The sequence below is a fragment of the Micropterus salmoides genome, unplaced genomic scaffold (genome assembly GCF_014851395.1).
Source record: "Micropterus salmoides isolate LMB-PRFRI ecotype aquatic unplaced genomic scaffold, ASM1485139v1 Ms_hic_scaffold_2, whole genome shotgun sequence".
NCBI lineage: Eukaryota > Metazoa > Chordata > Actinopteri > Centrarchiformes > Centrarchidae > Micropterus > Micropterus salmoides.
Genome location: NW_024041150.1, coordinates 30545998 through 30573002, shown reverse-complemented (window position 1 = coordinate 30573002; position 27005 = coordinate 30545998). Strand labels below are relative to the sequence as shown.

The following is a 27005-nucleotide window of genomic DNA, read 5'->3' as shown; positions in this document are numbered from 1 at the left end:
ATGGGGCCCACAATCCTCATGATCGACAGAGCTGTCACCACTGCCCGTGGGACAACACGGCGGAGCAACTCCACCAGCCTCCACCCTTCTCTGAGAGAGCAGCGCTCCCCAGAGTGAGGAGTCGAGTACCACACCCAGGTAGGTGAGCCTCTGTGAGGGGAGAGGAGCCCTCTTCTTCCAGTTCACCATGAAAACCCAGGTGAGACAGGTGTGCGACAAGCTCGGCCGTCTGCACCAGTGAGCTGTAAGGTGCCATCAAATAAAATGTTTTATTATTTTATATTTATTTACATTCATGTTTAACAGTAGAGAACAGAGTGGGGTGTATTTTTGCAAATGTTTAAAGTCTGTGGATGCAACCAACCCATTCTCCCTCCCATGGTTAAGTCAAACACCACACAAAGTGTAATTGATGTATTTTGTTGATATGAGTGTGTACTTCTACTGCTAAGAATTTACCTAAATAAAAATGTAAAGACATCTATTATGTTTCAAGTAATATTTTTCTTAACAGTAGATCATATTGACAATCCATAAAAACAAGTTAACAATACATTTTGGGCAACAAGCAATAAGGTAGATGCAGACATGCAGAGATTCATGTCATCATATTATGAGATACTATTGACAAATTATTTTGAGTATTAATACATAACTAATATATGGGATTGTATATATTCGATTTTACTCTTTAGTATAGAGAAAGAAAATCTGGCATTTACATTTAAATTTCAATCATTTATACCATATCTATGATAATAAAACAGACATTTAGCTCAACCACATAATGCTAATATTACATTGAACATCCAAACGTGTTGACCAGCCAGTTTAAAGTCTAAACCCTAAAATGTTGGGGAAGTCGGAGCAGACACGCCCGGATGTCAGTAACAGCCCCGGGCAGTTTGCCCATGATCTCCCATCGCTGTGTGGTGGGATCGAACCGGTGGACGAGTCCAGACTCACTGTAATCATCCTGGCAGTATCCTCCCATTATATAGATCTTCCCTTCAAGGACAGCTGATGCTGCACCCACATGGGGCACAGGCAGTGATGCAAAAGCAGTCCAGGAATTGGCCACAGGATCATACACCTCACATGCTGGTTGGTCAGTGTAAAACTTCCTCAGGTTACACACACCACCTGCAACATAAAGATGGCCTCGCAGGTGCTCCATGCAATGCTGGGCCCGGTCATGGGTCATGTCTGCCAGGTAGGTGCTTCCTCTCTCTGGGTGGTACAGGAACATGGAAACAAGACACACATACTTACAGTTGAAACCACCAGAGATGAAGATTCCTCCATCTATGACAGTGACAGCATGGCCACTCAGAGTCTGGTCCAGGGACTGGACAAAGCTGAAAAATGAAACAAGCAGGCAAGAATGTAATGGAGGGGTATCAAACATCTACTGTATATCCCCTGAGTTTTTAGTACAAAGTAGACAGGATGGGCAGCTTGAAAGTCATGAGATAAGTCACTACTGTGTAATTTACCATTAAACCTTATGACAAACATTTATAAGTAGAATGAGAATGCAGTCAAGTAGTAGTTTGTTTGTAGAAATATTATCAGTGATACAGCCTCAGTTTGACTGATAGGACAGTGTATATATTTTTTTTTTATATCCCATCATTTCTACTAAGAATGTTTTGTTGTGGCCTCCACCAGCTGCTTTCAATGCCAGTTTATGTTTTGTAACATCAGCAGTGTAAGTTAGTAACGACAGGCCCCAGTGCAGGCTATAATGACGGGTCCTTGTGTTGGCACAACGTTGGCAAATGTGTGTGCCTAATTTCCTCATCGTGGACAGTTTAACAGATAAGATGCAGTAGCCTAAATGCCTAACCTACTTAATTTAAAACTCCTAAACTCTGTAACATATCAAATTGAACAGTTCTCTTTGTGTGCGTCTCTCTCCAACACACACGCGCAACGACAGCTGTGCTGCCTGCCTTCGATGTGTATTGATGCAAAAAAGCTGTAGCAAAAACTACCACTGGGCCTCGATACCCCATTCAGGTCCAGAAGTGCACATGGGGAAAGGACCTTATTGTTACTTGTGAGTTATATAAATGCAAATAAGCATATGAATTCTCTCAAAGGAGTGGACTCATGGGATTTGAGTGCTCCCATTTGAGGTCTTTGGCATTCTTTCCGAGTAGGCTACAACACAGACATTACACTGCATGAGGAAGTCCTTAGAGAGATGGTAAAAACTAAATGGTGAGGGTACCATGGAAAAATACCTCCAACACAAACTGATGTCAGAGACAGAGGAGTCCGCTTTAAGTAAACAGATTTGTTTTGGAGAAGAAACATCACAGGTCTATATATCAGTCTTTGAACCACAGAGCTCCTTCAGCTCCGGGTTGGGCAGAGTGGCGGTCCATTACTGGCACTGTGCTTGTTGCAAACCGATGACATCCTGTTTACATAAAACTATAACAAAAATGGCATTTGTTTCAAATGCATCCCAAACTATTTAAGAAAGTTAAGACAACTGAAAACAACGCATCTGAAAATTAAAATCTGATATGCCGATATATCGGCCGGTATTCTTTTCCCCTTTTATTTTAAGAGAGTGTAGGGGCCAGCAAAACAGAAACTATAAATAAATACCAATATAGTACTACTACTAAAATAATAATTAGGGCTGGGCACGTTAATGCTTTATTATCGCTTTATTATCGTGTTAACGCATTAATTAATTAACACTGACAATTATTTTACCGCAAGTTAAAGCAGTTTTTTTATTTTTTTATTTGCCTATTATTATTTTGAAAGTCCGTTTCTCACTGCCTCTGAATACACATCGGCCTACAGTCAAACCATCGGTGCCAGGAGAGGGAGGCTTCGGCAGACAACGCTGGATGCAGCTTCAGGCTCCACAAGTAAACAACCCTCACCATGGCAACGGCTGCTGTGTGCTTCACAGCTGTAGCCTATTTAACTTAAATTAAAATTATAGCCAACTTAACTTTACCTGATAGGCCTACTACATCTAGTCATGCGAATTCCCTCCTGCTGATGTCTTGATAACTATTTAGTGCTATTAACCTTAGCGCTCTTCCAGTGATAAACATGGCATTAGCTTTGTGGCTAATTTGCAATGGGCAGCATTAGCTGCTGTAAGTGATGTTAAAGAACATTTAGAAATAATAAATTAGAGAGAAATGTGAGGATCGGTCGCTAGAACTGCCACACTGTTCAATCACGTCTATCAGCAGCGAAGCCTCCAAAACTGCTGTGTGCTCTGCTGGGAGCCTGGAGAGGGCAGTGGGATTGTTAGCAAGTCTGGTCTCCGAACATGAAGAGTGATGAGGGCTTTTTTTATTATTGTTTAAGTCATGTAATTGACATTATAAATGACTAACTCACCGGGAACACAGAGCGTGGGAGCAACGAGGAGCTACTCTTGTAGCTCTGGGAGACTCCGGTCAGCTGATGTTTTGTGCTGTGGTGCTGCAGTGTTGTTAACAGAGGAGCTGCAGCGCGCCCTCTGGTGGGCAAACTATGCAACACTCATGACATGAGGGAAGGATGGCTGTTATAAACACCGATGTAGATATATCTGCAAGTAGAATATCGGCCGATAATATCTGCAAAAAGATAAATCCTGATGACAGAAGCCATTTTAAGCTCTGACAGGAACTCTCTCTCTTCACTCTACCTTTCCCAACATGTACCAGTGTAAAACCTGTGTTCATATATTTAAACCTTTAAAGAACATTTTGTCTTAGCAGTATTAGTAGGAGTGAGAAGTTTGAGCCTTGAACCTTTTTCTACTGTTTATTTTGTAGAAGACTAGATTACAGCTTTGTCTTTGTTTTATAAAAATAAAACTGCTAATTTGTAATTCCCTTTGTTCTCTGGCATTGCTTGGGGGTGAACTGTGGATTGACTGCACTGTTTATTAATAAAGTAATAAATACATCGCGATCACGCAATGCAGAGCTGCAGTGAAAACGCAGAAAAGACAGATTCATGCTATTTTTGACTCTCAGGTGCAGTGAGTGGGTAAGAGTGTCATCATTAAGTGAAATCCCAAACACGCAGCTCCGCTGCTCACCGGAGCAAATGTCTCGTGACTTTTCTGTGGATAGGCTATTTTTTGTACTACTTGTAACCAACCAGATGGGGCTAAATGGAGTGATACGAGCGGCAGAGAGGGAAGCTAAAGGTTTTGCATTGTTTATGTTCAATTTGTGCCTGCAGCTTGAAGGTGAACTGCAAAATTTACATATGAACAACTAACAAGCAATGCCTGTGCTGGAAAAACAAGTGGATGGCACCAGATTGACACCTGAGCTCCTGACACAAATTCTAGCCTTCTACTAAACCACCTGCTTCTCAATAAATGTCCTACTTTCGGTCTGCACAGGAAGTGATGCAAAACTACAACCGTACAGATGGAGTCGCTAAACAACATAAAAATATAAGAATAGAGTGGAAGGCAAAATAAACATCACTAATCTTACCTCCAGGTGTTATTATCTGGGTTGTACATCTCAACGCTGTCTACGTTGGTGTTGATCTCCTTATCTCCACCAATGGCATAAAGATGCTTCTCGTGTACCACCACTGAGAAGTTACTCCTAAACTCTCTCATGTCAGCCAACCTCTTCCAACTGTCCTGCACAGGGTCATAACTAGCATGTGTGGGGTAAAGGTAAAGATGGAAAAGGTGAGACCACAGCATCTGTGTGCCAATCTGACTTATTACAAGAATATGATATTTGTGCACAGTCTCTTTTTACCTGTAGGTGGATTTCATCATATCACCCTTGGTGTAGAAGTAACACCCTCCAACCACATACAACCTTCCCACCATTGCTGCTACTCCATGCCTGAACTTTGGCTTGTCTGGCATCTCACCCAGCCTCCTCCACTCCATCTCCTTCATAAACCCTGTACCACTGCGTAGGGAGTTTGCAAACCACAGTTCCCTGCTTGGTATGCGCTGACCCACATCTGGGTTCAGTTGGTCTCCCCCAACCAGAACCAGAGCATCTTTGGGATGCCGGACCCGGCACTGATCCTGGGCTTTTGGAAGACTGAAACCAAATTCCTTGAGTGCGGACCTATAGAGTTCCATCTCCTTGTTTCCGGAGCACTCCATGCGGAGGTTAATGGCCCTGACTTCCCTGAATTCTCGAAAGGTCATGAGGGAAAAGCGGACTCCAGTCAACAGTAGGCCAGCCTGGCTCAATCTCTCCTCAGGATTTGCCTCAACCCAGGAGATTGCAGCTCGAAATACAGCAAGCTCCGAGGGCACACAGAGACCATCACAGCGGAGGATGTTTAGGAGCTTCTCTGCTGGTAGATCCTGAAACTTTTCCGTGGCTGACACGTCCCAGAAGTTCCTCAGTACAAAGTCATTGGCTTCCTCAAGGAGCTCTGACATCCCATAGGCTTCAGCAAAAGATGCCACATCCAGGCAGGAGCTTGCATCCATTTCCTGTTGCATGAAGTCGAGGCAAAGTGAAAGGGGAGCCTGGAACTGAAGCTGGAGGGCCATGCAAGTGATCTCGAAGACACATTCCCAGCTAAGTGGAAGGGTCCCAGTGTAGGAGCAGCTAATCAGAGCCTCTATCTCAGAAGCTAACAGGAAGGGAAGTGCAACACATGTCTGATGGGATTCCCTCATCCCACAGGTGAACATGCCACGGAAGTAATCACTGCTTGCTGCCAGGATAACTCTGTGGACTGGAGACAGAAGAAGAGTTCAAACTTTGACCACTATCAAATAATCATCAACAAGGTGTCTAAGGACTGTGGTCATGGGAATGACATAATGTCTACTAACCATGGAATAAAGTCCCATCCACATCCAAAATCACATCACATCCCACTTTCTCTGCCCACAACTGTTTAATTGACTGAAGAGTAATCTGCATCTGTTTCAGAGCAGAGATGTTTTTATCTTCCTTCTTGAGACTTCCACCTTCCTTCATCCTCCCCTCTTTGTTGCAGAGCTCCAGGATTCTAGGGACCCCCAGCGCTTGAGCTGCAGCCTTTATCTGATCCATACTGTCTTTGTTCAAAGACGATACAACGCCAGTGTAGGCAAACTCCACAACTGCCTGAAGCCCAATGTGATCAACCTCAGGACCCAGAGACACCAACCGCCTTCGGACTTCGGCATCCTTATCATTGTCTGACCGTTCTCCACTTTCATTCCTCACTTTCTCTTGGATGCAGGAGCTGACAGCAGCCAGGATAGGGGAGTGTACCTGAAAGCTGTTTTCATTATCAGTGGCCAGAGTCAGGTCTGTGAGAAGAAATGAATCCCGGAATTCCTTCAGGGCCATGAATACTTCTTCAGGATAGGTTTCACTGCAGTATGTGTGGATATCATCATTATCCTCAAATACCTCCTCACTTCCCTCTTGACTAGTACCTCTCGTCTTGACCTCTGATCCCCTTTTCTTATCCCTCACACTCGTCAGCCCCATCCTGGAGTCATTGTAAGCGACGATCCTCCTCAGCTCGCGGTTGTCCTGTTCTATCCCTTCTCCACCGTCTTCAATCACTTTTTTCCGCCTTTCCTTCTCTCTCCTCCATCGCTCTTCCCATTCCATTGGCAAGTAAGGCCTGGTAAACTCCATGTCAGTGGCTAGGCCTAACTTTCTCTTTGAACTGCTACTTACGGTGGTATTTCTGTTATATTTATAATTACTGATTCAGCCAAACCTAAAACTCTTTTCTAGATTAATTTACCATTCTTTCTCATATTTACTTTTCTCTTACCTCTCTCCCTCCCCCCTTTCTCTTTCAGACTCAACTTTACTCGCTGCATAAACAAGCAGCTATTCATAGTTACTGGGTCAGAGAGATACAGTTTCACCTGATTCCTGGCATGCACTTTGTTGTAGTTCATCATAGAAGGAAACGAAGGTGGACTTAAATGTTTGAGTTAGACTTTATTGGTGGTTCAGTGAAGAGGCAGGTAAAATATTACCCAACAATGGACCTCATTTAACTATGAGCTTGACTTAAATAGTGGTGAAATAACAAGTCCTGAAGATCAAACAACTGTCAAGGAGCCAGAAGGAAACTGGCTTAAGTTTATTCATGATAACAAAATGTTTATGTGGTAGTTTCTGTTAATGATTATTGCTAATAAAATAGTTTTGCACACTCCAACTTCCAACTCCATTTTTGTTTTCTGTGTTTTTCTACCTACACTCTTCTTTTAATGGTGCTACAATTACCAATGACATTCAACGAAACCTAATTCTTGTCAGCATGAACACTTTCTGTGTTCTGTTCACATCTCAGACCAATCACACTTTTGAAGGTAGATTACAAAATTTGTGTAAACGTTTTTGAATGATGAATGGAATATTTCTGGACTGAGAATTTGATTTAAATTGATCAGTTTCCCTGTTTAAATTTTTGTATTTAATAAAGTGAAAAAAATGCACCTGACTGGAAAATTAGCACCACCAACTATTTATCTTGATGAATTCAACCTCTGATATTTGCATTGGTGGCATTAATTAGCATTTTCTTTTGCAGATATTCTGTAAATTCAGTTAATAAGTGCAAATTCTACATTTGGATGGAAACTGGACTAGTACCAACAAACTCTTGGCATGCAGTTTGTTTATCAAGACCAAAAGTCAAAAACACACACACAGACCTCGACTTGCTTTGATCTTGACTGATGGTTAAGTAGTAATTCCATAAAAAATCCTGAAAACAAACAACTGTTGAGACACAATGAGGAAATAGGCAAAGGTTTGTCAGTTTATCTGATATTTATGCACTAGCGGATTTATTCATTGCTTCCTTGAATCAGAAACAATCATTCACCTGGACGCTTATAAATACATATCTCATAACTGAGTGTCAGTCAACAGTCATTAAAATAAATTACACAGATCTACGAGATTCCTTCCAAGCTGAAGAATGGAACGATTCTTAGTGATGATGGTCGTGTGTTTGCTTGCTGATCTATCTGAATGCAAGGCTGGAGACAAGGTCAATGAGATCACTGAGCTGGCAGAGAAGGATGCTGTCCAGAATTTCAACCAAGGGCAAGAAACACCATACATTTTGACAACAAACTCAACAGAAAATCTCCCAAGTTGTGACCCACCCATCTATACAGCACTGAAGGAGCTGGGGGCTCTTGAAGAAAGGCTTAAAGCGACTGTGAGAGCCCTGGAGGAAACAAACAAAAAGCTTGACGCCAGTGAGAAGAGGCTGTCTGCACTTGACAGCATGGTAACTGAACTAAGTACAGGTATATGGTACTAAACAATGTATTGCAAAGCTATAGTTTGCCATCCAAGCCACCTGTTCTGAGCTGTAATATTCTGTTCTTAACTTACACCAAAGCTGTAGTTTTACCTTTAGAGACACATGATTTGTATATAGACTTTTTATAGACAGACTATGATATAGACACATATGTTGTTTGTCCATGTACTGTTCTTGCATGTGCACTATAGTTCTTTGCTTTTATATACACTACAAAGGTTTGACTTAACCAGACATAACACTGCCAGACCACAATAAGTACAAGTAATTTTCTTGTTCTGGGTTTATGCTTTAGAACAAATATTGCTAAAAGATTGTTTGTAGATACTGTATGTTGGAAAGTATACAGTAATTATAAAACATCAACATGGTGTTTATTTATTTTTTTAAATTCAGAATAATGATATATTCATGTTTATATCTCTCAGGACAGGCAATGCCTCGGGTTGCATTTTCTGTTGCATTACCAATAGATGGCACAGTTGGTCCTGTAGATGTTCTTTACTCGCTGGTGTACAGACATGTTCTGTCCAACATTGGAGGACATTACAGCCCACACACAGGTCAGTGTTCCTCCGCCATTCCAGGTACCCTTCACACCCATTATCAAAGTGTTGTTTGGTGGGTTGGATGTACCAAAGGCAACTGTTAGTATTTTAAAAGTCTTTATTACAGTAATTGTATACTCTAAAACATAACTGCTTTTGAATTATGATTATAGTTATTTTTCATTGTTTCTTGACCAGGTTATTTTACAGCACCAGTGCAAGGAATCTATTATGTCACCTTCACTTCCTTCTGCTGGGGAGCAAGTACTGGACAGTGTGGCGGCAGTTTGTACCAAAATGGAAACCATATACTGTCATGGTATGGCCATAGTGAAAATCACCCTACCTCTGGATCTAACAGTGCTATCTTGCTGCTACAAGTTGGAGACAAGATCAATGTCCGTCTTTGGCGTAATCACAGGCTCAGTGATAATATAAATAAGTACTCCTCATTCAGTGGATTTTTGCTTTTCCCAGTGTGAATTGTATGTTGTGACTTTTAATCACAACACACAAGATTACACAATTCCAAAATGTGATGTGACTTTCTCTTTAAAACAATTATTTTATTTTATTTTAATTGATTTATTTATTTATTTTAAATAAACTTGTATATTCTCTATATTCTAATTAGTACTCATATGATTGCCACCATTTCCCTTTACCCCTAAATCATGATGCACCACAGAAATCATGATCTCATTTACAACTAGTTCTTTTATTTACAGTGTTAAGAAAGGCGTACTCTCTGTAAAATTATCAATAAAGGGGTATCAATTGTAATGTGACATTGCCTCTGTTTTTTTTCTAGTAACAAATAAGCAAATGAGCATCACCTTTACAAAAACTCCTCCTTTTGCCCCAGTATTCTCTCAGTGTTGAAAGAAAACTCTTCTCTACTTTTATAATGTATATATTATTTCTCTTTACACATCTTCATTGTACAGTCAAATAAATTCTTTATATTTCACTTAAAACTTACTTCAAGTAATGTAATCAAAGTCAAGTATCAAAAGTGTACTTCTCGTATAATTATGATCACTTTTAACTATTTTACTTTTGCATGAATAAGCTTTGCTGTAATTTGATGCCATGCCTTGAACAGAATACAAAGTGTTATTCTGAATCATACAATGAAGAAGAAAAAATGCACATTAAATCTCTGGAGTGTGGCTTGCCATCTGAAGGCAGGACAAAATCATTTGTTTTTATTGCACTTCGTCCATTAGTTTCTTATTGCAATTTCTGTAGCAAATCTCAATTGCTATGAAAACATAAAAAGCTCTGTTCAGCTCTGTTTAACAGCAAACCAAATTCTTGCGGATGTTGTCCAAACAACACCAGAGTTTGGCATATTTGTCCCTACCCTGGCTCATATTGGCTAATATATATATATATAAAAAACATATATATAAAAAACATATATATATAAACATATAACATATAACCATAACCAACCTAAAAAAAACAAAAAATAATGCTGGGAAAATGCTTCTTCCCAGCATTATTTTTTGTTTGCACAATAGTTGACACACATTGTGCCTTAAATCAAGCCTTAATTTTTTTCCAGGAAAAATCCTGCCCCATCTCGCCAAATTAATTACATAATAAAAGCAAATACAATTTCAGGTTTTATATGATTTGACTTATGTCAGAAAAAATACATTTCCAAAAAAAGAAAAGTATAATTTAAAGGAGTGTCTCTGCAGTGCAGCTTTGTCCTTTAATACAGTTGGTGAAAGTTTTAAATCATTACATGCATTCTTCAAAATCTGTTAGCGATGCTTCTACTGTCACCACATCTAATTGTTTCTGTTCTACTATAAAGTACTTCTATGTTGCTGAGAAATAAACACGCTCAAAATCAGCTCTGGGAAAAAAACCCACAATATTAATGGAAAGTAGAATTTTTAGTGACATCCTAAATTATCACTAGTTTTGAAGTATTTAACAAGATGACTGTGAGACCGCTGTATAGTAGTGCAAGTTCTCCTCAGTCGAAGGTGATGAGGTATTCTGGGTAGGCCTGGTCATCGTGGAAGATCACAAACATGGAGGGCTGCTGTTGGTTGTCCACCACGCTGTCGAAGCAGTCAGCGGGGTCAGAGCCACGAGGAGGGGCAGCTTGCATTGAAGAATTTCCGACCGTGTAACGGCCGGTCAGGACACGAGCAACATACACCCGCTTCAGGCCTGACATGTCTGCTGGTGCAAATCTACTGGCCGAATACTCTGCACGGACTGCAAAGTAAACCCCCTTTCCATACATAGCAGCTGTGATAGAATTACATAAGAAAAGACACATCAACTTTAAGGAATTGTTCAACATTTTGGGAAAGGTGCTTATTCGTTTTCTTCAACAGAAAGGTAGTCGAGAAAACTGATATATCACTCTCATGAAGCTCCAGCCAGGAGCTGGGCCCTGTTTAAGAAAGCGGGTTTAGTGAAAACTCTGAGTTTGTTAAACCTGAGAGACGTTTTCTGTTGATATAGGGACAGAGACAATGATCAATAAAATCTATTGGCTACATTGTAATTCTTTATAACACTGTGCCTGTGTGGACATAAATGCAGCTGTCAGGTTGTCAACAGTCGGACTGTAACATTAAGCAGGGGTTACATTACTGCAGTATCACTGCTGAAATCAAACTAATCTGTCTGAATAAAACATTTTTAGATTTAAAAGGAGGATGTTTTGTCCCTAACTTTTGATTTGTGCTTATTTATTCATGATTATATGAGCTGTATTGTTTCAGAACAACACTCTCATTCAGGGGAGTAAAAATAACATGTGACAACATTCCTTACCATGTCTTCCTGCAAACCCCCTGTCAAATTTGTTCTTTTCAATGCAGTCGCATGAACCTGCAGATGTGCCATGGTACAGAGACTTCTCCCCAACGTCTGCTGAGCCATTCTTAGCAAGTATACGCTGCTTACACACAGTATAGGCATGCCACAAATAGGGGTTTTGCACGCGCTCAATCTGAAATTAAAAAAGCAAAAACAATCTATCAGTTACTCATTGTGTTTTGTAGGGAAATGTGTTTTTGTGTTGGCATACTCACTTTGCGAATGTTGTTTTTAGCTGTTTTGTGGAAACCCCTGGCCACGTCCTGGTACTCTGATGAGTTAGGTTGCAGCTCAACCTTTTTAAATACTTCTTGGTGCATAGGTTCCCAGTGTTCTGGCAACTCTAAGGCTAAAGTACAAGTCACACAAATGTATGTTATGGCTTGAGCATTTATAGGAATTAAAGTAAAAAAGGGAAAACTACCAATTGTGACATACATGTATCAGACTCGCTCCGTTTCACTTTGTACGTGATGCCTGTGATACAATTTGTGGCTTCTTGTTTCTTCAAGTTTATTTTCACCATCATGCCGTCTGGTGCTGTCATATCTACAAACACTTCATTCTTCATGTGAGCTTCTTCCAGCATGTAGTTGTCATGCAGGCTCACCTCGTGCCAGTCTCCATTTACATTCTGAATCGACCACTGGACAGTAAGAGCCAACGTTGCTTCTTCTTTATCTTGGAGGTCTTTGCAAAGTGCTTTTTGGATTGCTCTGTTTATGAAGTCAGTGACACTCAAAACGTCCTCTTTTAGGCCTTTTAGCACATAGGCCTCTCCTCCTGACGCTGACAGATCTCTAGCTTCAGCTGTAGCTGAGTTTCCTGCTGAGTTTCCTGCTCTGTTGCCATTCACACCCCCAGAACCTTGAGGTCTCCTGCACTCCACGCTCATTTCTAAGACATTGACCTTTACCTGCACTGCCTCCAGCTCCATGGCATCAAGCCTGGAAAAATCCACCTCTCTCTCTACCAGCTGCTTCAGCAAGATCCCTTCCAAATCTCTCTTGATGGTCTTGCCAGTGTCTGGACGGCAGCTAATCACAAGTATTACAGCTGGCGGTGGTTTTAAGGTGTTGAAGGTTTTGCCTTGAGGTGCTGAAGTTCTGGAGGTTCTTGAATACTTGTCATGCCACTTCTTGAGCTTTTGTTTAGCTTTTTCTACAAAATAGAAAAACAGTGCAAAAAGAGAAAACAACTGTGGATGTGACACCTTGTTAAATAAATGATTTGAGCCCCAATAACCAAGGATCTGCATATGTGATATCCACAATATCAATATCGACTTAAAGGTGGGGTATGCGATTCCACTCTTTTGGTAAATTCAGCAAATATCTCCTTACAGTCCACTAGCTGTCTGTTTTGTATGTGCACTGAAAAACAATCTGGTGTTTGTACACAGCCCTGGCTCTGTAAATGGGAAACAAACAAAGTGGCCCCACCCCACCACAACACCAGTGCAGTCATTCCAGCCATGATTTGCATGTCAGGTAAGATTAAATGACTTACCCACGGACATTCAGCTAGCTTTCTTCTACATGCTGTCATTGTGATGTTAGCTATAGTAGCAGAAGAGTAGTGAGTATCTGTTCGGAGCTGGTGTGATGGCTCTGGGACCGTCTCAACCTCTCTGCATGTTAGTTTCACAGCAGTAGCTGCAGCAACATTCTGCTAATCCTCAAATTAGCTAATGCAAGTTACATTAATTGCTGTGACTTGGTGGTATCGTGGTATTGGATTTTTCCAGAATGTGTTTTGAGGGAGTGTCTTTGGAGGGAGGGAGTGGTATTTTTGCACAGATATCAACAGCACCTAGAGGATAAATTCAACTACCTTTAGAAATGCCCTGACATTTTAGCTAGCAGCATGTCTATGTTTTTTGGTAAGTACGTTGGTATGACCAAATAACTGGGAAACTATTAACATTCCCAACAGCCTCTGCTGTACTTGTGTTTAGTGCCAGTTAGAACATGTTAGCATACTGACAGGCTGGACCAAGATGATGATAACTGGGCACATAGTATAAAATCTTCAAGCATTATAAGGTAAACAAACCTTTCAGGGTCAGGCTGGGAGCGGCTGTTTGTCCAAAGCGGTTCTCCAGCTCTGATCTGCAGAAACATATTCAACAAGCTATTGACTGGTCAAACACTGCAATATGCTAAAATGTTCATATCTATTGTTTGTTGCAATATGAGTAATTTTCATTTCTGACCTAAAAGCCTGGAACACCGGTTGTTGCAGGATGACAATGCGGATGAGTGAGAGGGAATTTGGTTTCAAATTCGTAATAGCTGAGGTCATGCTATCCAGCATGGCTTTACAAGCTTGGACAGGGTCCATTCCAGCCGCACCTGATGGGAAATAAAGATGATGGTTGTGAATCTATATGGATATGCCACCAATGATTTACAATTACTTTTCTGCAGTGACTGGTTATGACCTTTATAAACTAAATCACTATGTTGCCCTAAAGTGCCATTATTTGTAATTTGTTATTAGTGTATTTTCTGATTCATCATGTAAGATCCTATACTATACAATAAGTAAAGAATAAAGGGATACTACTAATAGTCAATAGAAATTCATCTATAGTAATATGTATCTATCCATTACTGACTTCTCCCTTGGTTTTACTTTTACTTGTCTGGTGTATTATATTTATTAGCATGTCAGGTTACAACATTTAGGGCGATTAAGTCAAATTTGGTGTTGACCGTAATGCAAAAACACACAAACACACATGCAAATCCATACACACACAGTACAAACCAGTATTGATAGCTGGGAAGGCTGCTGAGTGATAGCCTTTGCTCTCACACTGCTTCAGTATCTTTTTGAACTTCTTCCGAAAAATCTTAGGGTCACGCATGAAACTAGCATGAATGATTTCCCTACAGCCAAGCAACCCGGGTCCTGTGGTGCACATGAAGTCTGCTGGAACGCCCACTGAAAGAAACAAAAATGGACGGTGAAAATGTGTAAGCTGGAGAAGAAAATGTGACTTAAGTCAAGTTTCCATCCAAATGTAGCAAACATTTTAACCTATTAGAAATCAGCAGAAGAAAATATAAATTATATTATGATCCACTACTGTTAAATGAATATTAGTTGGGCACATCAAGATAAACAGTTGGTGGCACTAATTCTCCAGTCGGGTGCCATTAAACCACTACATCGGGACAAAGCAACAAGATGATGTAATTCAAATTAAAACACTTTATGAACATCGTTCTTTATTCAACAATCTTAAAGTCTGTTTCCATTGCAGTTAGTTGCATTTTGTATATATTGATACACCAACTTTTCCACCTCAGCCATATGTAAAAGCTGTTTTGTAAGTATCTGATGTTCCCAGTTTTTTTTTTTTTTTATGTAAATTAAAATGTGCATAAAACAGATTCATATTGCAAAGAGAGTCGCGCACAACAAAACGTCTTACACATATTTTAAAGTATTTTTCAGTAAATTCTAAGGCTTACCTTGTGCTAACTGTGCTTGGACAACGGGACCTGCTGCAGTCAGAATGGCTTTGGACACACCTGTGGAAATTATGAACACACACTTACAGTGGGATCTCACCTAGGTAATGCTTAAAGAAACAATCAAAACATTTATAAAATCCATCAATCATACCAGATTGGCTGTTGGAGAAGTCGGTTGTGTTGATAATGGCATCAGTGGTCTCATGAATGATGTTTCCACTGACCATCTGAAGCTTGACTCCACCCAGCATGGCTGTGACCTCATCATTAGTAACAGAGACGTGGCGGTAAAAGGAAGCTAAAGTCATGCCAAAAAAGACAATCAACAAAAATGAACTATTATTATACTGACAGAGAGCACCTTTTTAGCCTTTTGGTTTTAACATGGTATGTGGTATATTTATTGCTTGACACTCAAGATTTTCAGCAGCTGCAGGCAGCTAATTTTAGCAAAGATACACTTTTTTTTCTTCACCTTTACCTTTATGACAACAAAAGACATCTTACACAATGTAGGTTTAACATCTAACAAGTTTAGACCTAGGTATCTTACTAGTAGTAGACACCAAAACAGAGTTACAAAGAGAGTGAAATAAGACTCCAAATGTACACATACATATTAGCTTGCTAGCATGTTAGTCATAACAAATCAAAAATGGTAATATGGTGGTGGCTGCGGACATGTGGCTCTTTGACATTTTTCTGCACCCTTGTGGCCTTACCGCTGCCTTAAAGACTGAGAAAAAAAGTGATTAAGTCTAAGTCTAAACCTAAAATTGAAAAGAAAATATTCACATTAACCTTGATCTGGGTTAGCATCATTTGTGAATCCTCTGAGATGCAAAGTTCCCTGGGCAGCCTGGAAGGCCTGTGTTAACAAAGGGAAAGGTTTCAGTCCAGTTCCACTTTCAAAACAAAAAACCCCCCAACGTGATCTGGTTTTTGTCAACTGTTTAATGCCTCCCAACAGTAATTAATGGAGGAAAAGAGTTATTAATAATAATAATAATAATAATCCCGCGACCCTGTACACAGGATAAGCGGTTGACGATGGATGGATGGATGGATAATAATAATAATAATAATAATGCAATTTTACACTCCCTTTTTATTCCTAGGCACTGCTGCTGCTTTTTCTTTACCTTGCTTGATTCTTTATCATTGGGGTGGATAACAATTCGGACCAGGAAAGATGTTCCGCTGGCTTGGTTCTGTTCAAATGCACGGACCTCCTCCAGTACAAGTCTGGATGCCACAGTGTGAGGAAAACGCAAGACAGCACCTGTCCCAAGCACAGGGAGTGCAACTGAACGAAAGCCTCTGATCTGACAGGAAGCCAGAATCTTTTTGATGCTCTGTCTCAGAACCTGGAAGATTCAAAGATTATCAAGGTTACTGCACCCCTTAGTTTTTAGTATGAAAAACAAAATACAGACACACTAAAGACAAACCTAGCTGCACAAAAACCTACAAAGAAATAATCACTGAACACACAATTTTACCTGGACTGCAGTTCCATGTTGGTTATTATCCCAGGGAATGAGGTTGAGGAAGAACACTCCTTTACACTTGAGTGAAGGCAAGCCCTCCACCAGGACTATCTCCCCAGGCAGTGTTGCTCCTCTTGCTTCCTTATGAAACTTTGCAGTCAGCTGAGGTCCAACCATGTTGGACAAAGCATTTCCAACACGGGTAGAGAGAGGATCATGGCCTACCATAGGAGATACCAGGCCATCCACCTAGGAAAACACAGTAATCTAAATTTCATCCAAGTTAAAACTTAGATGATCCTGACCACAAAGTGTATCCCGAATGTAGATTCTGTAGCATCTGGACTAAATTCAAACAACCTGGTACGCAGCACCAACTGCAGATTAGCTTCTGAAAAATTGTATTTCAAGTATCAAAACTTACATTAATGCAGCTTCAATATCTCAGCATATTTTCTCACCTGCTGGGTCTCGATGGTTCCCTGAATGATCTCCACACGGACACCATCTCCAGGAGCTCCAGCTGTGGCTCCTATTGCAGTGTTTTGGGCAGTATCGATCTGGAACCCCACATCACTTGGTTGGTTTCCAGGACTTATCCCTTGGAGAAGCCTGTCACATGCTTCCTGCATGGCCCGCACCACCTCTCCTCTGTTATCAATCAGGATGATTCTGCTCAGACTTCGCCCTCCCTGACTGCCAAACTCCTTAACAGCAGTCACGATAGCCTCAGAACACACAGTGACAGGAACACCAAACACACCTGAGCTGATACAGGGCATGGCTATAGACTCAAACTCCATCATTTCTGCTAAATTCAGAGCAGAATGGACAGTTTTTTCTAATAACAACCTTTCTTTGCCACCTGATTCTCCACCTACAGGCCCAACGGCATGCAGCAGCTTCTTGCAGTTTAAGTTCCCCCCTGTGGTCACTACAACTTCACCTGTAGGAATTTTCCCAGTCTGCTTTACTATAGCGCTGCTCTCTTTCTGAACCTGAGGGCCACCTGCTCTACTCAGTGCAGCAGCAACACCGCCACAGTGTTTCAGGTCTCCATTGGCAGCGTTCACCAGGGCGTCAGCAACCTGTTTGGTGATGTCCCCCTGACACACCAGAACCTTGAGTCCATCACGAAGGCTGTAGCTTACTGCACCAGACTCCAAATTCTTTCTAGTAATGTGAGGTTGTCCTTGAAGCTGTATGAGACACTTCTGAGAATGAGCAACACTTAAAATGTTCTCTCTTCCAGAGGGACTTTTGAAATATCTTACTGCCCCTGGCAGGTCAATGGTGATTTTTTATCCTGAATAAGGGAGTCCAAAAATGGACCCAAGTTGTTCCTGACCTCAGTCACTTTGCTGGATGGACCTTCCAGCATCACCACAGGCCCAGAGGAAGATGTTAAAGTATGGAGGGTAACCTCTGAATAGTCAAAACCATGCAGCTGCAGCAATTCTGGTAACTCTTGTGCTAACTCTGGGAAAGGGAGAATGATTTTACCTTCTATGCTTGACTGGTCCAAAATAAACTGTGTGACAGTTTCACTCAGCTCTTCGACCTCCTTCGTGTGGCCCAGTAGGAACACTGTGCTGTCTAAGCCAAACACAACCTGAGCCCTATGCTGCCCTTGGTTCATCTCATTTGTCTTGGACTTAAGCTTTTCCTGAAGCTCAGATGGCACAGCAGAGCAGTTAGGCACATAGATCTTGACTTCCTTGAATTTTTCTTGCAGTTTTTTCTCTGTCTCATCCAGTTTTTCAGCAGAGCGGCTGAACAAATGCAACTCTGTGTCTCGTAACTCTATTTCCACCTTGTCACCAAACCCTAAAATGTCACTTAGCACCCCTGGACCTCCATATACCCTCCTGAGGAAGGCCAAAAAATGTGGGCTCATGTCAGAAACTGTCCTTTCTGACACCAAATTTTCAATATCAGAGATCTGGTCTCCGGCCTTAAGAATCTCCTCAACAGATCCTTCCAAAACTAACTGCCCTGCATCTCCCTGTGTGACCTTCACACCTGGAAAATCTCGTCCCAGACTGTGCTCAATCTCTGTCCAAAGGAGACGGAGTTTGGCTGTGCCAAGTCGGCGAATGCTGGTTTGCTTCTCACTTAAACTTGACCCTTGTTTAACCCGTGAGTGCTCTACATCCATCAACCTGGCCTTCACCTGAGAACGTCCTCCCAACAACAACAGCCATCCCAACCTCGCTGTACACCTTCACCTCATCTGTGACCTGACGGGAGCTGCAGGACTGAAGCAAAGCTTTAACTTTGTGAGGGTCAACCTCATAGTGGCACAGATATCCATCAAAAACTTTGTCTACTTCAGCTTTCCAGTTTCTAACTTCATCTTCTGCACCAGGTTGAGCTAAGCACCTAACTAAAGCCCTCTCATCCTCTGGGTAAAGCTTGGCAGAGCAGGCCACAGAAGAGAGTTCTTTCTCTAGTTCTTTCCCAGCGTTGGGGCTTTCCTTTAGGTAACGAAGGAGGTAAGGGTCAAGTTGTAGTTCATAGTTTCTACCATCTGGTGAAGTAGTTGAAGCAGGAATGGACTGGGGGCTCTGCTGTTGGAAAGACATGCAAGGTACAAGGTAAATGTATTTGTGATTTTACAACAGGGTTGTATTATGAGATGATGTTTTTTCCCTTTGTGCCACTCACAAAGCAAACAATATACATAGATATACAATATATCAATACATGACAACAGTTTTAAAGAGGTATTGCATTGATTTTAATCTTATAATTTCTAAGGCTTGACTTGACTTAATAAATTGAACACATGCCCTGTAGTGTTTTCATACAAAATTATGTCAAACTGAACTGAGTAAGTGTGTGTGATGAAACCTGTTGTTTTTATAACCAACCAAAATAATTGGACCTTTTTCTTTCTTTACTAGTGTAGTCTGCAACGTTTACTGACATATGAGACACTATATTTTAGAAGGCTTTCCACACTGACCTGTGATGAAGTTAAGTCCGCTTTTGGGCCAACGTTTTTGTGTGTAGGTCCAGGGCTGTCTTTCACAGTCAGCACCAGAAGACCACTTGCAAACTCCAACTCATGTTCAGATCTCTGCAGAACTCTTTGCTGATCTGAGACCGAAAAGGCGGGATTACATATTATGGCTTTTTGTCTTTCAGCACTAGTTTTCAGTTTTGTTATCGCTCCGTCCTCGACCCTCTCTTCCTGCCTCTGTGCTTATTTAAATGAAATAAAGTGTGCATAATGTTGAATCCTGAATTCTTCCTGGACTGTGAATGAAAAATATGCATGTGTGTTTAGTGTTTAGAGCTGAAAACTGACCAACTGTGGCCTTACTGTAGTTGTACTTTACTCTTCATTGGATGAAATTAATGGATAGAAAACCCACATGAATTTTACAAGCACATGCGTTTGACATGTACTCCCACAGATTTCACATGGGAATTTACATGGGCTTCACACATTACAAAACCACATTTCCCATGTGCAAAGCATGTTTTCCATGTGAATTTAACATCATTTCACAAGTGACACATGTTAGGGAAAATTCTGAATAGCCATACCAGACACAGGTCCAGGGATCCAGAGGAACAACATTCGGTATAGTGTGCTTTAGTATTCAGTATCAGTAGTGAGTAGTGTTAGTGTGGATCTGCTAGGAAAAGAACCTTTGGACAGGAGTCAGACAGCCTCACAATCTCCAGAGTGAACTAAATACTGAAGTCAAGCTGCAGATTTTAAACACAAACGATGGGCCCGGAAATTATAGAGATGACAGACTGCCATGTGACTTGTGATTATGACATGCGTTTCTGTTGCCTTGAATTGTATGGGATTACTTGTTGTATAAGGATTTACAAACCTACTTAGCTCATAACAAGAGTATATTTGACACAAATATAAAATATTGGTCTATGCGGGGTGAAGTCTGAACTCAACTTGAAAGTGAAACAAGAATATGTTTCTAAATTTAGATTTCTAACTTATCAATTGGTATACAGTTTATATAGGCTATAGGCTAGAGTATGTGGAAAAGTAACATCGACAGGACAAAACTTTGGATGCAAACATTAAAATCTCTTTCTTTCTTTAAGAAATATCAACTGGTTTCCAGCGGCTTACTTTCACTTTCACCAGCTCTCTGCATTGTACGACACCGTTTAAGAAATCAACGACAATGAAGCGATTCAACAGCATTTAAAACCACGTGTCTTACCCTCTTGTTCTTTGAAAGCAATGCTGTAAACTTTATCATTGATGTATGTTATTGAGCTGCAGTCCCCTCCTCCTGATTTGCGGCGAATATGGAAGTAGGTTTCTATCCTCTTCCTTTGCTCTTCGTTCAAAGTGGGGCACTCGAAGAAAACGGGATATTGGTAAGGATCCCCCATGCTGTAAACACTTGACAGAATGAATGAATAAAATATAAAGGCTTATTGTAGGCCTGATAAGTTAATAGTGAACTAACCGCCGGTGAAGCCCGGTTGAGCCGCGGTCTTGTGTCAAGTGCCAAATGTGTGCTCGGGTGCGCCGTCTACTGTTAGAAGACGAAACCAACAAAAACATCCGTGTTTTGCAGTAACAAAAACACTTGGACTTCCTTCTGTTTGTTTAGCCGCACTGCCTATTGTCTAAGCAAAGCCAAATGGAATCTGGCAATGCACTGCTTTGGCAGTGCTAATGTAGCCTACATTTTCTACTGATCTTACTTGACTTTAGTATTTTCAGTTTGATACATTAGGATTTACTTCACTAGGTTATATTGCAGTTGAAACTATTGTACTTGTTACCACATCTATCTGACAGCTGAGGTTAGTAGTTACAGATTAAGCTTTAATAAAACACAATAGGCATTCCCTTTTGTGAGTGTGTTTTTTAATAGTGCAAAACAAGTAATTAACAAGAAGAATGACAAGGCAGAGAAACAATGACAAACAAAAAAGGGGAATAGAGATACAGATACTTAAGTAATTAACAGGAGATACATATCTCACATTTAGATTTTCTTATTGTACTACACTGTGTGTAGGAACTGAGAGTGGAGGGGAAGAAAGACGGGATAGGTAAGGTCCCCCGAAAAGCCCTGTTTAGTTGGGTCTGAAGAGCAACTTTTTACTTGGCAGAGGACCCAAGCCCTTTTGGCTTTACTGAAATATATACTACTATAAAATAGTTTAAAAATATATCCACCTCTGCTGTAGCCAGAATATTAAAATGATGCTTAATGTATCCACAGCTTCATCAGAATTAACAAATAACATAACCAATAATGTCATATACAATAATGTCAGTGAAGATTCTCAGTCATCCAGGTCATAGTTATCCAAGAAGGGTAAAAATCAAGGGCAACCGGAGCAATCCAGTCCCTTGATTTTAACCCTCCTTGGAGCTATATTGTATAATAATATATCACCCACAGGGCTAATTTTCATCAGAACATGCACTTTTACTAATAAGTACTTTTTGCTGATAATACTTTTGCAATATTTTTGCAATCTTGTACAGGTGCATTTACTATTTAATTTAGTCTCCTGTTTATACTAAATTTGTTTTACCTACTTGTGATTTCCATTTCTTTTTTAATTTGTATTTTGTATCTTGCATTGTCCACATGTATTTTATCTTTACAGTGGTGTTGCGTGCCCTTTTTTATCCTGTGTTGTTTTTGTAAATCACTTTTTGTAATGTACTTAGTATTACAATCACTAAATGCTATATAAATAAAGGTATTATTATTATTATTATTATTATTGTTATTATTATTACTTAAGTTATGGTTTCCTTTAAGTCCTTTCATTGGTAGTCCGCATTTTCACACAAATTAAGCATCACTTCTGTAAATGTTGGACAGAAATTTCAGAGAACAGCTCCATTTTTTAACAGTTTATTCAGCATCATAAAAGTTAATTATCTGTTTGCAAAAAATTCAAAAGTATATGAAACTAGTATGTATAGGCTGGTTTAATATGTTGTCTAAAAATATGAAGTCTGTCACCAGTGACTTAGGGTGTATGATTAGAACTTACTATACAGCACAGATGAAATGAAACAGCTCATTTTCACGCTTCCTGTGCCAGTTATGTGTTTTTTTGCTGTCCATGGCTGCAGTCAGGTCACACCCATCAGTGTTTTCATTTGGGGCCCAGTTCTCATAGCAGACCAGCTCGTCACTGACCCAGAACCACAAATCCAGAGTGCAGGTGTAGCGCAGTCCCAGCCAGACGAAATCACTTGAGGCTGATTTGGCTCTCTCTTGGACCCATCTCTGCTGGTGAGGGTTAGTGATGGAGACCAGGTCTCTGTATTTCTCTCTGCAGTATTTTAAGGCATCCGTCCAGTTTTTGTTTTCTTTGATAAGGATCACTTTATCTGTCATGGAAAAAATTGAGACAAACATACCGGCAGCTTGGTTCAGTTAGCTGTTGGCAACACTGGATCCAATACAGATGTTACTGATCCAACTGGTTTTTAGACAAAGTGATAACAAATATATTTAAATATCTTAAGAATGTGTTGAGTAAGTGACATTTTATTTAAAAAGGAACCTGTGTCATGATACAGTCACTAACTTAAATGGGAATGACAAAATAAGAGACAATTAAAGAAATCACTTCTTTAACAAAAAAACAAGAATGAAAAAACAAAACAAAGTGTAGCTCACACATACAAAGGTGAAATCCTGTGTTTTTGTAATATATACATTCATGAAAGAAATCAAACATACATGCATTAATAACTAAAATAAAGCATAAAAAATGTAAATTCAGACAGATTTTCCATTTCAGCTTCTATGGGAGAAAACAGTTGAGACAGACGTTTGCAAAACTCACCATCATAGCAGAAGAAGGGTTTTGTTTTATTGCAATCATCAGAGTCCCATTTTCCAGATCCATTTAACTCAGTCATGGCACATTTCTTGTTGCCACCTTCTTTTTTAAATAACTCCAGATCGGAGCTTCTGAAGGAGGAACTGCTCCCATCTGACCACCTCCAGGTGTCTCTGAACAGGCCGATCCAAATCTTTTCAGAAGTAATGTTCCTAATGAGCATAGCTTGACTGAGTCCACTGACCAGGTCAGTGTGATTTTCTCTGCAGTACTTCTGAGCCTGTGGCCAAGTCATGCTGTTGTTAATCAGTTTGAATTTATTGGATTGACTTGTTTCTGTGGAATAAACAGACACTTGGACAGTTAGCAATACTAATTTTAACAAGTTATTTAGTTTCATAAAATCATATTTATTACTAAAAACAAGTGAAACAATAATGTGAAATAAATAAACATAATGAAATAAATAAGGATAAATAAAAAAGCAGCTTCAGAGATTATATGTGTTAGTGGAATAATGAAACTGATTATAAAATGCTAGTGTCAAATAAAACTTAACAATGCCTATACTGCATTAGGACATTTTTTTTATTTAAACAAGTGGCTTTTTATCACGACAGTTTCCAGGAATGCCACTTTATACTTTAATCCTAATTGACATCCACCTGTAAGATATATTACTTTTTAATCACATCAGTGAAGTTTTTTCTTAATTCCGTATAGAGAGATGAGTTATAGACTCACCTAAAGGATTATTAGGATAACCATACTAATACTGTGTTTGACCTCCTTTCGCCTTCAGAACTGCCTTAATTCTACGTGGCATTGATTCAACAAGGTGCTGAAAGCATTCTTTAGAAATGATGGCCCATATTGATAGAGATTGATGGAGATTTGTGGGATGCACATCCAGGGCACGAAGCTCCCGTTCCACCACATCCCAAAGATGCTCTGTTGGGTTGAGATCTGGTGACTGTGGGGGCCATTTTAGTACAGTAAACTCATTGTCATGTTCAAGAAACCAATTTGAAATGATTCGAGCTTTGTGACATGGTGCGTTATCCTGCTGGAAGTAGCCATCAGAGGATGGGTACATGGTGGCCATAAAGGGATGGACATGGTCAGAAACAATGCTCAGGTAGGCCGTGGCATTTAAACAATGCCCAAGAGGCCCAAAGTGTGCCAAGAAAACATCCCCCACTCCATTACACCACCACCACCAGCCTGCACAGTGGTAACAAGGCATGATGGATCCATGTTCTCATTCTTTTTACGCCAAATTCTGACTCTACCATCTGAATGTCTCAACAGAAATCGAGACTCATCAGAACAGGCAACATTTTTCCAGTCTTTTTTGACTGGATTGAAAATTGTCGCCTCTTTTTCCTATTTGTAGTGGAGATGAGTGGTACCCGGTGGGGTCTTCTGCTGTTGTAGCCCATCCGCCTCAAGGTTGTGCGTGTTGTGGCTTCACAAATGTTTTGCTGCATACCTCGGTTGTAACGAGTGGTTATTTCAGTCAAAGTTGCTCTTCTATCAGCTTGAATCAGTCGGCCCATTCTCCTCTGACCTCTAGCATCAACAAGGCATTTTCGCCCACAGGACTGTGACATACTGGATGTTTTTCCCTTTTCACACCATTCTTTGTAAACCCTAGAAATGGTTGTGCGTGAATCCCAGTAACTGAGCAGATTGTGAAATACTCAGACTGGCCCGTCTGGCACCAACAACCATGCCACGCTCAAAAGTGCTTAAATCACCTTTCTTTCCCATTCTGACATTCAGTTTGGAGTTCAGGAGGTTGTTTTGACCAGGACCACACCCCTAAATGCATTGAAGCAACTGCCATGTGATTGTTTGATAAGATAATTGCATTAATGAGAAATTGAACAGGTGTTCCTAATAATCCTTTAGGTGAGTTTATGTTTTCACATTGAAAACAACTGTTAGACAGGATGACATGCTGAATAGCATTATTACACATGACACAGATTCTCACCATCGTAGCAGATAACTTTATAATTTTCAGTACAAAGGACATCTCGCCATTTCTTCTGAGGATCGATGCACACACAGTTCTCAACACCTCTGCAATCATTCGGCTGTTTAAGAAGATCATCAGCCCAATCTGTCTCACTATCATTGAACTCCACTCCTGGCAGAGACCAGTGCCACATCTTGTTGCCATTTGTTTGGTTGTACAGCCCAATCCAGGCTTCACTTTGTTGCCCTGTAGCGTCAAGGAGTCTCCTCACGTCTGTCATGTTAGTCACTGTGGCCAGGTCAGTGTAGTTCTCTCTGCAGTACTTCTGTGCTTCATCCCAGGTTTTATTCTCTCCAATAAAGTGATACTCATAGAGTTGACAAGTGAAGAAGGACCACTGACCTAAAACCAGAGAAAATACTGCAGTGTTGGAGATGATAACAAGACAGGCATCTGTTTATTAAATCAAAAATCATGAGTACACAGGTCACAACCTGCATCTTACACCATCTTCTTAATTTAAATGTTATGACTTCAGATTAAGTAGTCCTGCTATGTGCTGCTATAGAGCTGGTAAATGATCCACTTACCCATCAGAATGAGCAGAAACAGACTCCACTGCATCTTTGCTCTGTTAGAGGAAACTGACATTTTAGTGTGCAGAGAACCAAACACAATGACTTAACAGCTTGTCTCTGTTGGATGAAATGCACTTAAACACATACTGTATGTGAACGTTAAAAAAAACTGCACCACTCCCTCCAGTATGCAAAGTTTAGTTCAATAAGAGGAATGAACAATATAGGATGGGAGGAAACAGGCAAACCATAGTCAAACAGTGCACATTCATAAATACTTTTTAAACTAACGATAGTTACTTATTTGTGTAAAATACAGATTAAAAAATAGTGCAATATAAGAACCTCAAGCAAATGTTTCTGTGTAGAACATGATGATCATGAACGTACAGGTGATACACAAAACAAGACGTGTCATGAAACTATAACAGTTAATTCAAAACAAACATGGAGTCATGAAAACTCAACATTGTGAAGGCAAAATAATAAAATGCCAAGTTGCAATTATATATGCAATTATAAAATCATGCGTGGTAAATGAAAAAGCTCAATTCATAATATTAGACTCTATACACAAAATGTTAAATAGAACTACTTTAGGACGACTTGCACTTATTGGAACATTTTCTATATTGGATATACTGAACTGTCCACCTTTACACAGACAACATGAAATCTGAAGTGATACAACAGAGTTTAAACTTACATCTGGTGATTTTTTTCTCTCCACTCTGATGTCTCCTTGGTGTGCTGATGCAGATATATGTACATATAAATATGATATGCTCTGCTAACACAGCGATCAATTGTAGCCACCTCACTATCAACATTTGAATATTAAAATACAAATGTTTTACATCTATGTCATTGCCAGAAGGAGTCATGACATAAGAAGTGCACATCAGTTTATGAGATTTAATTTACATCATGCGATGGAAAACAAACACTGGAGTGGTAACTGTAAACAAGCATCATTC

At 40.2% G+C, this 27005-nt stretch overlaps 4 protein-coding genes across 4 annotated transcripts; 1 reads left to right on the top strand and 3 right to left on the bottom strand.

The window, feature by feature from the left end:
* Positions 1-263: 263 nt before the first annotated feature.
* On the bottom strand, positions 264-6754 carry si:ch211-63p21.8 (kelch-like protein 33). Its single transcript, XM_038730325.1, has 4 exons — positions 5810-6754; positions 4761-5709; positions 4482-4652; positions 264-1358 (listed from the first exon to the last, which is right to left on the bottom strand). Exons 1-4 carry the CDS (start codon positions 6609-6611, stop codon positions 839-841), a joined length of 2442 nt encoding a protein of 813 aa, XP_038586253.1. The 5' UTR covers positions 6612-6754; the 3' UTR covers positions 264-838.
* Positions 6755-7898: 1144 nt separating this feature from the next.
* LOC119912128 (complement C1q-like protein 2) lies at positions 7899-9625 on the top strand. The gene is made up of 3 exons (XM_038731143.1): positions 7899-8254; positions 8700-8834; positions 9018-9625. Exons 1-3 carry the CDS (start codon positions 7918-7920, stop codon positions 9299-9301), a joined length of 756 nt encoding a protein of 251 aa, XP_038587071.1. The 5' UTR covers positions 7899-7917; the 3' UTR covers positions 9302-9625.
* Positions 9626-10394: 769 nt separating this feature from the next.
* On the bottom strand, positions 10395-21171 carry LOC119912127 (protein mono-ADP-ribosyltransferase PARP14-like). Its single transcript, XM_038731142.1, is given in 17 exon segments — positions 10395-11093; positions 11628-11805; positions 11888-12021; positions 12111-12833; positions 13728-13783; positions 13888-14026; positions 14445-14621; positions 15155-15214; positions 15309-15455; positions 15959-16025; positions 16300-16524; positions 16660-16896; positions 17109-17948; positions 17951-18826; positions 18828-19217; positions 19616-19749; positions 20856-21171. Coding segments are annotated over 17 exon segments (4839 nt in total). The 5' UTR covers positions 21031-21171; the 3' UTR covers positions 10395-10812.
* Positions 21172-21497: 326 nt separating this feature from the next.
* On the bottom strand, positions 21498-26810 carry LOC119912126 (C-type mannose receptor 2-like). The gene is made up of 5 exons (XM_038731141.1): positions 26735-26810; positions 26041-26081; positions 25466-25852; positions 23470-23802; positions 21498-23008 (listed from the first exon to the last, which is right to left on the bottom strand). The coding sequence occupies exons 1-5, from the start codon at positions 26797-26799 to the stop codon at positions 22665-22667; spliced, it is 1170 nt and encodes a 389-aa protein (XP_038587069.1). The 5' UTR covers positions 26800-26810; the 3' UTR covers positions 21498-22664.
* Positions 26811-27005: the final 195 nt, after the last annotated feature.

What these genes read in the sequence shown, in the direction of transcription:
- si:ch211-63p21.8 (XM_038730325.1), bottom strand. Translation starts at nt 6,611, where the DNA reads ATGGAGTTTACCAGGCCTTACTTGCCAATGGAATGGGAAGAGCGATGG. An exon ending in GGATGGGACTTTATTCCATG is followed by an intron (nt 5,710 to 5,809) that starts GTTAGTAGACAT and finishes TTCTGTCTCCAG; the next exon opens with TCCACAGAGTTATCCTGGCA. An exon ending in CCAGATAATAACACCTGGAG is followed by an intron (nt 1,359 to 4,481) that starts GTAAGATTAGTG and finishes TTCATTTTTCAG; the next exon opens with CTTTGTCCAGTCCCTGGACC.
- LOC119912128 (XM_038731143.1), top strand. Translation starts at nt 7,918, where the DNA reads ATGGAACGATTCTTAGTGATGATGGTCGTGTGTTTGCTTGCTGATCTA. An exon ending in GGTAACTGAACTAAGTACAG is followed by an intron (nt 8,255 to 8,699) that starts GTATATGGTACT and finishes TATATCTCTCAG; the next exon opens with GACAGGCAATGCCTCGGGTT. An exon ending in ACATTACAGCCCACACACAG is followed by an intron (nt 8,835 to 9,017) that starts GTCAGTGTTCCT and finishes TTTCTTGACCAG; the next exon opens with GTTATTTTACAGCACCAGTG.
- LOC119912126 (XM_038731141.1), bottom strand. Translation starts at nt 26,799, where the DNA reads ATGTACATATATCTGCATCAGCACACCAAGGAGACATCAGAGTGGAGA. An exon ending in AGAGAAAAAAATCACCAGAT is followed by an intron (nt 26,082 to 26,734) that starts GTAAGTTTAAAC and finishes TTCCTCTAACAG; the next exon opens with AGCAAAGATGCAGTGGAGTC. An exon ending in ACCCTTCTTCTGCTATGATG is followed by an intron (nt 23,009 to 23,469) that starts GTGAGTTTTGCA and finishes TTTCCATGACAG; the next exon opens with ATAAAGTGATCCTTATCAAA.